The 14,207-nt window shown below is 31.1% G+C and overlaps 1 protein-coding gene across 2 annotated transcripts; it reads left to right on the top strand.

Moving 5' to 3' along the window:
- Positions 1-5,376: 5,376 nt before the first annotated feature.
- LOC117928971 (DNA-directed RNA polymerase I subunit 2-like) lies at positions 5,377-11,465 on the top strand. 2 transcript variants are annotated; one of them, XM_034849134.1, is made up of 13 exons: positions 5,377-5,445; positions 5,929-6,097; positions 6,248-6,330; positions 6,459-6,578; positions 6,897-6,973; positions 7,450-7,513; positions 7,848-7,918; positions 9,506-9,583; positions 9,672-9,717; positions 10,478-10,658; positions 10,750-10,802; positions 10,971-11,044; positions 11,217-11,464. In XM_034849134.1, exons 2-13 carry the CDS (start codon positions 5,941-5,943, stop codon positions 11,398-11,400), a joined length of 1,188 nt encoding a protein of 395 aa, XP_034705025.1. In that variant the 5' UTR covers positions 5,377-5,445; positions 5,929-5,940; the 3' UTR covers positions 11,401-11,464. The 2 variants fall into 2 exon arrangements, with proteins under 2 accessions (XP_034705025.1, XP_034705023.1); XM_034849132.1 differs by having other exon boundaries at positions 5,433-5,512; positions 11,217-11,465.
- The last annotated feature ends 2,742 nt before the right edge of the window (positions 11,466-14,207 follow it).

The following is a 14,207-nucleotide window of genomic DNA, read 5'->3' as shown; positions in this document are numbered from 1 at the left end:
AAAAACAAAATAATAACATGAATCCAGAAAACAATAACCAATACAGCTTAAAAACTGTATTAGATAAGTTCGCCAGTAAACCTAGGTCTGTAGGAATACAAGACCTTCAAAATGAAATTAGTCAAATAAAACTTCAAACCAACTCAATAATAGTTCAAAATGAAGACTTAGAAACAAGACTAAAAGTCTTAGAAAAAGGAAAAAATCAAATTATTGAAGAACCCGAAAACATTGAAAATACGCAATTGGAAGAAAGAGAATCTTCTCAATTGTTTGTAAACACTATAACAAAAATGATAACTCAAAAATGGCACATCAAAATAAAACTTTTTATCAAACCTGATTTTTCAAAAGAATTTATCGCATTAGTTGATTTTGGTGCTGATATTAACTGTATCCAATAAAGATTAATTCCTGTTAGATATTTTGAACAAACTCTTCAAACAGCTGTAGGGGCAAACAAATATTCATAAAATAAATGGCAAATTCAATTTGAAAATAAACTTAGAACATGGCTTTGATACTAATAAATGCATGATCGAGGATGAACAGAAAATGAATAGAATGAAGAACACTTCAATCTGAAAATCAATAAGAACTTTGAAGAAATCTCCCAGTTAAATCTGGAGGAGTCACAATGGTCTCGCTTAAAACTCAAATAACTTTAACAGAGTTTCTATGAAGTACTCAGACTTTCAAAATAGAAGATGAATATGATGCACAATAAAAACTAATGCACAATTGAATTTGAAATTGAAAATTTCATTCACATAATCAAATTACAAGAACTTTGAAATAACTAAAACTTACAATCTTTGAAAAAAAAACTTTGAGAGCTTTGAGCTTTCTCGATACAAGGCTTTCAGAGGGAAATCTCACTTGTTTTCTCTTACTCGAATTCTCTCTCAAATTTGTGATGCCTTACCAAGCGAAACAGTGTCCTTTTTATAGACTCTTTGAACCGAAATTGAAGCCCTTTGAAATCCACAGATTTGAAAACATTTCTAATCCATCGAAAGTCCTTTGTCTTTTTGTGCAGTTGTCTTTGCTTTTGAAAGATGGTTTTTCAGCCCACCGAAATGATCCATAGTTTTGAAAAACTGTTTGAACTGTGGATTTGAGCTGTTCAGCAACATGTCATTATAATGATAAGAGAAAACAAGTGAGATTTCCCTCTGAAAGCCTTATATCGAGAAAGCTCAAAGCTCTCAAAGTTTTTATTTCAAAGATTGTAAGTTTCAGTTCTTTCAAAGTTCTTGTAATTTTATTATGTGAATGAAAATTTCAATTTCAAATTCGACTGTGCATTAGTTTTTACTTTCAATTTCAAATTCAACCGTGCATTAGTTTTTACTATGCATCATATTCATCTTCTATTTTGAAAGTATGAGTACTTCATAGAAGCTCTGTCAAAGTTATATGGGTTTTAAGCAAGACCATTATGACTCCTCCAGATTTAACTGGGAGATTTCTTCAAAGTTCTTATTGATTTTCAGATTGAAATGTTCTTCATTCTATTCATTTTATGTTCATTCTCGATCCTGCATTTGCAAAAAAATCATATTTAAATAGAATTAATATTTTTTTATTTCCTAAAATTTTAATAGGAAATATTGTCAAATAAATCCTATTTAATCATAATTACCAATTCAAAAAGTAATAAGGTTGTTTATTAAATAATAAATTTAATAATTTATAATTATTTTAATTATGATTAGTTTATTTAATATAAAATATTTATTTATTTATTTATTTATTTTTATACTATACATCAAAGTACAACCATATTATAAAATATTTTATATCTGAAAAACACTTACAACAAATTTTATTATCTATTATATTAAACAATTATTAATATTATATAATAAATACACATTTATTATTGGTTTATTTATTTTCAATAAAATGAATTTATTTTTATTAATAGTATAATAAACTTTTTTTTTTCAAATTCTTACTTTATAATATTTTTAGAGAAAAAAAATTGTCAAATACTAAAATAATAAAATAATAATAATAAATCTAAAATGAATTGAAACATTTACATAGAGGAGTCTAGTTGCTAATTGATTTGATTGACATGACAAGTAAAATGGTATTTTTGGAATAATCGGATGACTCATTAAAAAGTGAATGTATTTCAAATTATTTTTAAATAAATGAAAATAATACTAATTTAAAAATTTTTTGGTAGTTTTTTCCATATATTTTCTTATTAGTGAATCAAATCTCATTTTCCCCTTTTATTTTTAATTATTTTTCATATTTATCTCATTAATCCTATTTTAAAAAATTACTATAACTTCACTTTTAAATTTTTATATATTTGTCATTTTAATTTTAAATAATTATTTTAGAATATTAAAGATATAAAATTATTTTAAATTTGCTAAAATATAAATAAAAAAAAATTAATGAAGTTTTAATGTTTTATAAATTAAAATTAATTTGATAAGATAAATTATTAATATAATTTTTTATAATTTAAATAAATTAACATTAGTAGCAAAAAATTATCATCACAAGTTTCTAATAAAATTTTATAAATTAAATCTCAAATAAAAAGTTTTATATAAATCAATTTAATTTTTTATTTAAAATGTAATAAAACATGTTTAATAAAAGTAGTTTTAAATTTTAAAATAAATATATTAAATAAATTTAAGCTAATTTTAAAAATAAATTGATAAATATTGTCATTGATTATACTTATGTCAATTACATTTTATTATATAATTATTTGTTTTAAATCCAAAGCGTTGATTAGCTTATCCGTTGGTCAACCATGTTAGCCACGTGGGCGTTAGGTGGTCCCGCCTCACTAATTGTTAGGGTTAAAAATAGAGAAACCATAAAACAAAAATGTCAAATTTATTTGGAAATCTTTCTAGTGATATAAGTAGGATGAAAAATGATCGTCAAAATTGTAGAAGAAAATACTTCAAAAATTGAAAATCAATTGAATGTATCAATTGATACTTTAGAACACTATATAAAAATTTGAGAAATGCCAAGACAAAATATCAAAGATATTTATCAAATAGGAACTTTCAAATGGAAATCAACTTACAAAATCAAAGTTTCAGAGAATACACATTCTATAGGATTAGAAACGGAGACTATAGAACTCCTTAGTTCAAAAGATATTGAAACACTAAGAAATCAAGCCTTCAAAATCCTACATATAGGAGCTATCCAAGTAGCGGTCAAACCTTTAACTCCAATTGGGTTAAACAAACCTATTTGCATTTGCCTCGAAGATGCAAGACACAACAACTTTGATGATTCTTTGTTAGGAGTCATGGAATCAACATGACACGTGACCCTGTTTATTTAAACTGTTTTCCAAACCTAGAGTTAAATTGTATAGATGATATATCTATCCAAAAAGCCTTAACACCAAATGTTTAAACTAAAGGTTATGACATGGACCTTAAAGCCAAGAATATCCTTATAGTGTATAGAGTATGCTACAAAGCAATGACCATCTTAATAAATGCAAAGTGTTTATTGACTTATCCCAAATGGAAAACCCTTTTATTCCAATCAAATGAGGAACATTCGTCAACCATGATTCCTGAAGAGACTCCTTGGGAATCTTTAACCCATTCAAATACCTGGAACTTCAAATGGTTAGCCCTTCCAAAACCGATTGAAGTTAGGAAACCCCTCATGCAAGATGATAAATGGAATGTTACCCTATAGTTTGCCAAATGGGAAGGATCGAGTAGTAGAATCTCTACTCAAGGAAGTAGAACTTCCTCTCTTCCTATACCTTATTTCGAAACAATTCTCGAAGATCATCTGTTAAACTTGATAATGTGGATTTTACTCCTAACACCCCTCAACGTAGTGAACAAAACTTTATAATTGAATTAGTAGATAAAATCTCGGATCCAAATCTTTAAAAAGAATACTTCAAAAAATATTTAAAAATCCAAAACAAAATAGTGAAAAACAATTAGAAAATACAAATTGATACAACCTAAAAACTGTATTAAAACAATTTTATAAACCTAAACCAATAGGAATTTACGACCTTCAAAATGAAATAAGTCAAATTAAACTTCAAATTAACATCATGTTAATTCAATATCAAGAAATGGAAACTAGACTTCAAATGCTAGAAAATGAAAAGGTTCAAATCATAGAGGATAATAATAAACAGTTAGATAAAGGGGAATCTTCTGAATTGTTTGTAAAAACTATAACAAGAATGAAATCTCAAAGAAAAGCATAATGGTATTATACCATATGATTTCTTCACTACTTCTTTTTATTGTTTTTTTAATTTTTAATATGGCTGGAAGAGTTTCTACATAAAAAAAACTCTTATAAGTTCTTGTTGAAACATTGAAAGGATAAACCTATTATGAGGAAATCTTTTATTTCTCATGTAAAAGATATGCAATAAAATTCTGCTTTCATTTTATTTTCTACTTAATTTATCTTTTTAACTGTAGAAACATGTGCAAATACTATCTATCTATATATAAAGAAAATTGTGACCTAAAGTTATGAAAAATATATAAAATTCTTAAGACCAAAAGTTATATAAACCAAGCCTAAACTCAAAAAACGCAACAACATAAGGTTAAAACTCATAAAAATACTCCTAAACCAAGCCTAAAAAACCTCAAAAAAAAGAGAGGGAAAACATAGGGTATTATTAAAGTCACATTATAGATCCAAAAATATTTCAAAAGGTCTTTAAAAGTGGTTTTGAAGTCAATGCCAAAGTTGAGTAATATACGGACCATTAAAGATTGTGAAGAATAAAAAAAAAAAAATGATCCTATGCATATATCATGTAGAGGAGTGAAATGAGAGACTGTAAATATGATCAAAATCATGTACTATAGAGATAGAATAGAGGATTTACAATAAGTTTAACATTTTTTCATTTCACAAAATAATCATCAAATTTCAAAATATAAAATATTATCATTTCATCTTTCTACCCACAAGTTTTACTTTATTATTAAAAAAAAATCAAAATTACTTTTTTTTTTTTGGTGTTTTTTCTACCATTTTACTTTTATTTTTTATTATTATTTTCCTAATTTTCTATCATTATTATTTACTTTATTATTTACAATGTTAATATTAAAATATTAATAAAGAATAAAATTTGAAAAAATAAATAATAATAAAGAAAATAAGAAAAAAAAAAATAAATAATGAAAAAGAGAGAAGAATGATATTTTTATCCCAGCATGAAATTTTTTGCCATTTATAAGGTTTTATTTATAACCTTGACCTCAATTCACCTTTTTTTATTTTTCTATTTTTATATAAGATCTATTGGGCCGGGTCTCAACCCAGAATTCAACGGGTCTTAAAACCTCAAAATGAAAAACCCTAAGCCATAGCCCCCCTTCTCTTCCTCTCTGCACGAAGACGAAGCAGAAGAAGAGTTCTTTGTATCTTTTGCTTTGACAGGTACGGGCGCTTTTTCGATCTTCTTATTTGTCGTTGCTGTTGGTACCTTTCAATGGAAAACGAGCAGGTTCTTTTCCCAAACCTCTGTCTTTGCGATGGTTTTTTTACTTCTCAACGGTAATCTTGGACTATGACCAAGGTCTCATGATGGGGAAATTGGATTTTTGGATTTCTTCTCCTTCTTCCCTTTTCCCTTTTTTCAAATTCTTTTTTTTTTTTTTTTTGCTCTCTGGGTCTGATTTGCATATTTTTTCTTCTTGTTATTTGGAACTTTTTTTTTGAAAAATTATTGTGCGCATTTTCTCTCGGTATTATTTTGAACTTTTTTTTAATAATTAATGAACTTTTTCTGCAAATTTGCATTATTATTGCTTTGTTTAGTATTTGACTCCATTGGCTGCCAATTTAAGAACTATGATTGTGATAAAACATCGATATGAAAAATTGAAGTTTTGCGGGGTTTAAGAATTTTGGAAAGTGCAGGCTCTTGAGAAAATGGCTACGGCAGGCCCAGATTACGAGCCGCTGCGAGAGCTATTTCAGCACCATATCGACTCCTTCGATCACTTGGTGGAGTTTGGGTTGGAGACTCTGCTCATGAGCGTGAAACCTGTTGAAGTCGTTGATTCATTCACCAAACAGAAGCTTCGAAATATCCTTTCTGCTATTTTTACTTCATTTTTTTATCAGCAATGAAATGAAGGACTGTTTTTGAATTTTTGTGACTTGTTTTGGATTATTTTAATTATGAAGTCCTTATTTATCACTCACAATGGTGTTTTCTTCTTAACTCAAATTGCACTTTGGTTTGGGCAACCGGAGTTATACCCACCTCAAAAGGAGCGTTCTGCCCGGACAATGCGTGATGCATTATATCCTTTCGAGGTAATATTTCACGATGCATGTATTTTTGCTTCTCTTTCTTTTAACTTCTATATTAATTAAATAGACTGTATTCCATCTGTTAATATCATTCTGGAATATCATTCTTTGAGTGCATGTTCTTGTAACAGTGTAGGCAAGCAAAAATTTCATATTCGGGGAAGCTTTTGGCTGATGTTTGCTTTCAATATGGGAATGGAGTTGTCATTAGAGAAAAATTTAATCTTGGGCAGTTTCCTATAATGTTAAAGGTTAGTTGATCCTTCCTTTGGCGGCTGTGATTTTGTTCATCTTGAATGAGTGGGCCATAGGAATACATGGTTCATGAGCTAAAATTTAAGTATTCAACTTGTTGATAATTGAGGAACTCTTTGTAAGATAAAAAGCTAAGTTTATGTGTTGAGGTTTTAATGCTTGTAAAATGGGCCAAAGGAAAAGTGGCAGCTGGACAATAATGTGTTCATTACCATTATTTGCTTGAAATGTTTTTTTTTTTTCACCTGGATTATCTTTGACTTGTTTTCTTGCTTCTTACCTGATATTTGATTGATTGAGCATATTCCATGTAGTCTAAACTATGTCACTTGAGAGGTGCCGATCCCCAAAAGTTAGTTTCTTGCAAAGAAGAGTCATCAGAAATGGGCGGGTAAGTGTGGTACAATTTTCTTCTGTACTATACTAGGCTTCTATGGTATTGTATTTGCACTGGGCTTCTGGTCATATTTATGATATTCACATTTCAGAATTCTCCAATTGGATGTGAACTCTGAAAGTGCATGCTAATAGAATGAATGAAGTGTAAATTGTAAATGAACATGTATAAGCATTGTTATGGTACATATGTGTACATGTGTGTTCTAGTGTGGATTGCATGCTATTACATTTAACAAAGAAAGTTGTGCGGTTCAGCTATGGTACTGGTATTCATAATGTGGATGCTGTTGGCATGCAATTATGGATGTGTAACAGATTAAGGCAATAAATGTTTTAAAAAGGATTTGTTGGAGTCTTCATATGGCTGAAGTTACTAAAGATGCCATATTAGTCTTCACTTCCATGTTTTTTTTTTTTTTTTTTGTCTTTTCCAATTCATGTACTCTTTTTATTTTCTTTATTTTGTAGTTACTTCATTTTGAATGGGCTTGAGAGAGTTGTTCGACTTCTGATCTTGCCAAAGCGAAACTATGTGAGTAAACCTTTTGTTCTAAACACATTCTTTTGAAGGGAAAAATAGATCTTGTGAGTTATTCAAGCATAGGCGTCGATCTGAAGTGGTCTGTGCAACTTCTTCTTTAGTTGATACGAGATAAGCTAGCTGGTTGTCTAGCTCATATGAAGTCGTTTGCATACAACTCTGAAATTTTTAGCAGGAACAATATTCAAGACCTACTATGATATATTGCAACTTGACTGATTTTTTTCAACAGTCTTGTATTTTCTCCTGCCATTTTCTCTTGTAAATCAGGTATACCTGGACAAGTAAATTTTCATAGCTAAATCTTGGGTCTGTTATGGTCCAGCCAATGAGCATGGTGCGGAATTCATTTCGTGATCGCCGAGAGGGATATACTGATAAAGCAGTTGTCATAAGGTGATTTTCTACATATTATGGGTCTTTTTCCTTTTGGTTATTATCTTACTGTATAGTTGGCTCTTTTATTCATAATTGATGTTAAGATCTTTTTTAAACATATGCTGATTGCTTCTCAAAAATAATTGATTATTGCAATAATAGTTGTAACTTGTGAGAGATGTATATTGTAAATAATGGAGAGTGGGTCTGAACGTATTATTAGAAAGCATTTGGTTTTGAAGCTTGGCACTAATGGGTTTGTTTAGCTTTTTAATTATGATTTTAGGAATACCATGAAGGAAGATTTGGTAGATCAGTTTTGGAATTCTACAACATCAGGTTGTGAATTGAAGTACTAATGCTACATTCATAGTCATAGGCTCCAAGAAAGACCTAGCTAAGAGTGTATAAGTTTTGAGGCATGGTAGCTTGGTGACCAGGCTTTACAACATTATGGCTATGGTGCCGTCTAAATGCTTTTGATGAGTATTGCATGAACCTATTTCTCCTTCTTGGGGATCCTTTGTTGAGAGCAGATAAAAATTGGATATGGTTTTAGTTGCTTTTGAGTTGATAGGTGAGAACAGTCCATTAATCTGTCCACATGCTTTGGCAGGACCAAGCTTAGCAAAACTTGAATAAGGTGCCTGGTTATCATTGTATCCAAGGATACATGAAATTCTGAGGTAAGCTTTTCCCTAAAGCAACCTCGTTGCTCCGCCCTGGAAATAACAAACTCAAATCCTCCATAACAGGAATAAAACAAGTAGGGGAGAATGGATCCTTGTCACAAACCCCTTGAGCTGTGGAAAAATTAGAGGATCCTTGACCAACGTCTAGAAAGTAAATTGTAGAAATCCAAAATTTAATCCAACCTCAGCACTTTTACACGAAGCCCATTTTATTAGTTACAGAAAGCAGAAAATCCCTATTTATGTGATCATATGCTTTCCCAATTCATTGTTCTTATTATATCACTTATTAATATCACAGTTAACTAAATTTCATAAGTATCAGTTATGATAATCATGTTCAATCATACTTATTATCATTTCATTAATGACAGTCCCATTGAAGTAAGCTTCATAAATTATTTATGATAATCATATTCAGTTATATTTAATTAACAAAACTTATAAATTGGCTATAAAAAAAAGTTAATGAAATTTATATAATCATAAATAATTATTGGCAATCTTTAAATTTGGAAAGCAAATTGAATTTAAAAAAATAAAAAATTGACAATGCTCTCTCTCTCTCTCCCCTTCTATCGCCAATTGCAAGAACTAAGGGGTTTTTGAGTAATTGAAATAATCATTTGTTAGTATCTTATTTGTAATTTGATTGTTTTGTTGATTAAGACATTTAATTACTGTCTTTGACTCTTTGTGAATTATCAAACCTTGGAACTGTAATTTGGATTTCATTAATCTTGTTCATCTTCTCTGATCTATTGGAAACTATTATTATTTAGTGCCAATTTATTTACCGTGATATGTTATATGCCAAATATTTGTTCTCTCAATCATAATTCTTAACGGAATTTTACATTTATTAAATGAATTTTATTTTGTAATAGTGATTCACTATTAATTCTCATTCAAGGTGTGTAAGAGAAGATCAATCTGCAGTAACAGTCAAATTGTATTACCTTCGTAATGGAAGTGCAAGACTTGGATTTTGGTGAGAAATTCTAACTATGGTCTTCAATGATGAACTGTTTGGTTATGATCTTGAATTGTAACTGAAAGATATTTCTGCGCCTTTCCAGGATACAAGGGAGGGAATACTTGCTTCCTGTGGGTGTTGTTCTAAAGGTTTGTGATTTGTGCCTTTTTATATGTGCAGTTGCAATTTTCATTTTGCATCGACACAGACATGGAACTTGGATTTGATTCAATAATAACATGCTAAGACATCATTTTTTTTTCAAAAACAGAACACAAACTCAAGGATATGACTATAGATTGAATGTATATTCCTTTTTGTTTTCCTTTCCTTTTATTTGTTGTCATTGCTGCAGACCCTTGTTTGATCTCATCTCTCCTATTGTAGAAATGTTAAAATTCTTTATCATCTAAGAGTTATGCAACAACAGCAATAATTATGTTCTGTAACTTAAAATATAGATTGGTCCTTATGTGTTCATCAAGTCTAAACCATGCAGAATTTATATAAATATTTGGAGCATAGTGGATACAGCTTGTTGGTTGAAGTTCCCAAAAAATGTTGAGCATGTTCAATAAAATTATACAAGTCTTAGAATGCTTGTGGTAAAGAATCATATTAAAAGGATCAATCCCTCCTAAGAAACATTGATGACAACTTAAAAAGCATGTAGTTTTTCATGAATTAATGTTGGAAAGCTCTCTCTCTATCTCTCTCTCTCTCTCTGTGCCATAAAAATATAGTGCACAGTGGAATACATTACAAATATATATTTTTTTCAGTTTCTTTTCCAGCCAGGCGCATGAATGAAATTTTGTAATTTATTTTTGAAAGTGCTTTATGGAGTATCTACCATTATCTTGTTCGAGATGTGACTGAATTTCTTACTGTGACACCTCCTGTTGACAGGCTCTGATTGACACTACTGATCATGAAATTTATGAGAGTTTGACATGTTGCTACAGTGAGAAATATGAAGGGGGAAAGGGTGCTGTTGGCACTCAGCTTGTGGGTGAAAGGGTGAAAATTATCCTTGATGAAGTTCGGGATTTGTCTCTTTTTACACGCCATCAATGTCTCCAGCATATTGGTAACCTTCTAATATCATTCTCCATAAGCTTATTATTGTTCCAGATTTAATTTTGAACTATCTTTCTAATTTTATTCCCTTCTAAATTTAGGAGAGCATTTCCAACTGGTGATGGATGGACTGGAAAATGAAAGTTATTCCATTGTAAGTTATATTTTCCATTATCTGTTGGACTCCAATTGATTATCAGGGAGAATTAGGGAGGAAAAAAGAAGAAAAATCTAAGTAGAGCCCTAAGCATATGGGAACTGGATTTGAGACTGCTTTTCCTTCTAATTCTTATCTTCTTTCTTTCTCTTAATCTTTTTGTAGGTTGCAGATGCAGTTCTTAGAGAATACATATTTGTTCACCTTGATAACAATTATGACAAATTCAATCTGCTCATGTTGGTTATCGTCTCCTTTAAATTTCTGTCTTATCCTTATCTAATAGTTGCTACCATTGTTGTATGTTGTCTTTCTTTCCCTTGTTTCTATGAGTGTGCTTGGGGCGGTTGGGGTTGGGGATAGTATATATTTACTTATTTTTTGCAATATTAACATAGTTCTTTCCTTTAGCTTCATGGTGCAGAAGCTTTTCTCACTTATAGATCAGACTTCTGTGCCAGACAACCCTGATGTATTGCAGAATCAGGAAGTATTACTGCCTGGTCACTTGATCACTATTTATCTCAAGGTACAAATCCTGCAACTTTTATCTCTTGGAAAGATGTTTTTGTATGCACAGAAACTTCCTATGTAATATGTATACATGGTGTTACCACAAATTTATGGTGCCTTGCCATCTGAGGACTAGATTCAATGACCCAATATGTCATATACTTGCATTCTAGAAATTGAATTTGGCTACCAAAATTTTTTCTCATTTCCCTTTATTATTATTATCATCATTTTATTAGAAACTAAATTTATTAATTTTATTGAATAGTAAATACAAAGAAGGGCAAGCAATCTTTCCAAGATGTACCATTTGTCTTTTTTAATTACACTTGCTAGTCTTAGCTTTTCTTGATGAAAGAATAATAATAATTGTAGAAGATGAAGGATTGGAAGAAATAAAAGGTATAAAGTTCGTCCTTAATTTTTAATCTATACAGAGACCCATATATATATATGCATACACACACATATTCCTAGCACCAAAAATAGGAACCTTCCTACCCTAATTACATCAGATCCCCTTGATTACGGGCTTGTCTTAATTCTCTCCTCAACCGCAAAAATATACAACTAGACTTTCCTAATTTCACCCTTCCACAATAATGGTAAGAAGAGGGAACTCAATTCAAGGATAGGATGTGTCACATTATTAGTTGATGAGGATCTTATTTCTTTGGGAAATTTTGAGATTCTCTAACCTCCTTTAGTCTTTTTTTTTGGTTCTTTTCTTCTCTTGATAGGCAAAAATAAAACTTACTAATAAAGTGCCTAACGGAAAGAGAGGGTGTTACCCATGATGTAGAGGGTACAAGGAATGCCAAAGCCAAAAAAATGGACAAGAATTGGGCTAAGCCAGACCCAAAAAGTTACACTAGCTTTTCTCAAGCCATATTGATCAAAAAAAAAAAAAAAAAACTAGCTTCTCTCAAGCCACTAGCCCATGAGAACAAAGTTTTTAAGGAAGAAATTTTTTGCCACTAGGTCTGATTGTTCCATCCCTAGAATGTTTTTTTGTCCTCTTCTTTCCAACTTATCCAATATAAACAAAGCGGGGTGGGGGTGAGGGATGGCGTTTTCCAGAATTCACGATGACCTCCTTTAGTTAATGTAGAAATGATGAAAATTGGAGAACCTAAGGGTTAGATTGGTCCCTGTTCCAGAAGAGAGCACAAGATGGTTAGAGACCTTTAAGAAGCAAGATAGTTACAAAATTTTCAATAAATTCTACTAATAAAAATTGAAAACTATGTAGGTTTGTGCAAACTCTTGAAATTCTTTTTCCTCATGGGGCTGAGATTTTGTTTTCTGATAGGAATATGACTTTTCCTAATCAATGAGAAATTAAAACAAGTAGACATTTAACTAAAAATAAACCTTTGAAACTAATTTTACTAAAATAAAAACATGTTGCTATTAAAATTGTGAAATGCTAAAATTGTTAGTTGTTTTTGCTTAATACTTTTCTATTTTCCTTGATTAGTCTTGAAAGAGTGTTTTTCCTGTTGTTCTCCATCAAGATTTAGAGGCGCTTACGACACACAAGAAGTATACATGTAAGAAAGAAAATGGAAACAATTAATAACCATAACTTTAATCTAATACTTTTTTTTTTTCTTGATAAGTAAAAGGATATGCATTAATAGAGAGGCAAAAAACCACAAAGCATACAGGGGGTATACAAGGCGGCAAGGGCCTCAAAAAACAAAGACAAAAAGAATCACCTCCCCTTAAGTGGGTGCTACCCACTCCAGAAAGCCTATAAGGGAGAAAGCCTCCTCACCTAAATACAATTTGGACCAACTCCACAAATTACAGACAAAAAAATTCTTTAACTTCTGAATATTCAACACACCCCCCTTAAAGGCTAATCTATTCCTCTCTTTCCATACCGTCCAAAAAATACACAGCGGAACGGAGTCCCAAACCTTTTTCCTTTTCTTCCCCACAAACGAGCCCCTTCAGCTAATTAAGACCTCCTTTACAGTTTCTGGAAAGACCCATTTAACATCTACTAACCCAATGACAATATCCCACAAAGCTCTAACCACTATACAATGTATAAGGATATGATTTACATTTTCTTCTTCACACCCACACAAAAAACAACAATTCGGAAGTTGCACCCCTCTTCTTTGAAGTTTATCCAAAGTAAGCACCTTCCCCCACGTCGCCTCCCAAGCAAAGAAGGCGACTTTAGTTGGCACCCTAGCCACCCAAATACTTCTTGAAGGAAAGCCTGTATCATTAGGATTGGTCAACAAGCTATAAGCTTCCTTGACCTTGAACTGACCATTTCTTCCTTGCCTCTAAAAAACTGAGTCTTCCTCCAAAGAAGGCTTATGACCCCTTAGCATATGGAGTAAATCCCCAACCATATCTAGCTCCCAATCATTGAAGTCCCTAAAAAAATTTAGGGCCTGTTTGTTTAGTGTTTTCAAGAACTGTTTTCTGTTCTTGAAAACAAAAACACCGAAAACTCGTTTGGTTGAGAGAGTCGTTTTTTGTTTTTGTTGTTCCCCGTGTTCTCAAAATGGCACTGTTTAGAGAACAACAAAATGTTGTTTTCCCCGTTTTTTTACTGTTTACAGAACAAAATTAAAAACACAAAAAAACAATCTGTTCTCCGTGTTTTTTTTTTCTTCCCGTTCTCATCTCTTCTCCAGCACAGTCGCGTCGCCTCTTTTGATTTTTCCCATTTCTCAGTTTTGATTCAGGGTTCGTGAAATTTAAATCCAATGGCACAATAGCAAAGAGACCCCTAAAACGAATCGGGTTTTGCACAGATTTTCTCGGAAATCAAACGAGGATGGATTTTCCCGGAAATTGAATGGGGCATGGATTTTCTTGGGAATCAAACGGAGGTTGAAAAAAATAATAATAACGCGATTA

Source organism: Vitis riparia, chromosome 13 (genome assembly GCF_004353265.1).
Source record: "Vitis riparia cultivar Riparia Gloire de Montpellier isolate 1030 chromosome 13, EGFV_Vit.rip_1.0, whole genome shotgun sequence".
In the NCBI taxonomy this organism is placed as follows: Eukaryota; Viridiplantae; Streptophyta; class Magnoliopsida; order Vitales; family Vitaceae; genus Vitis; species Vitis riparia.
The sequence above is the reverse complement of the archived record's forward strand: the minus strand, read 5'-3'. Positions and strand labels throughout refer to the sequence as shown.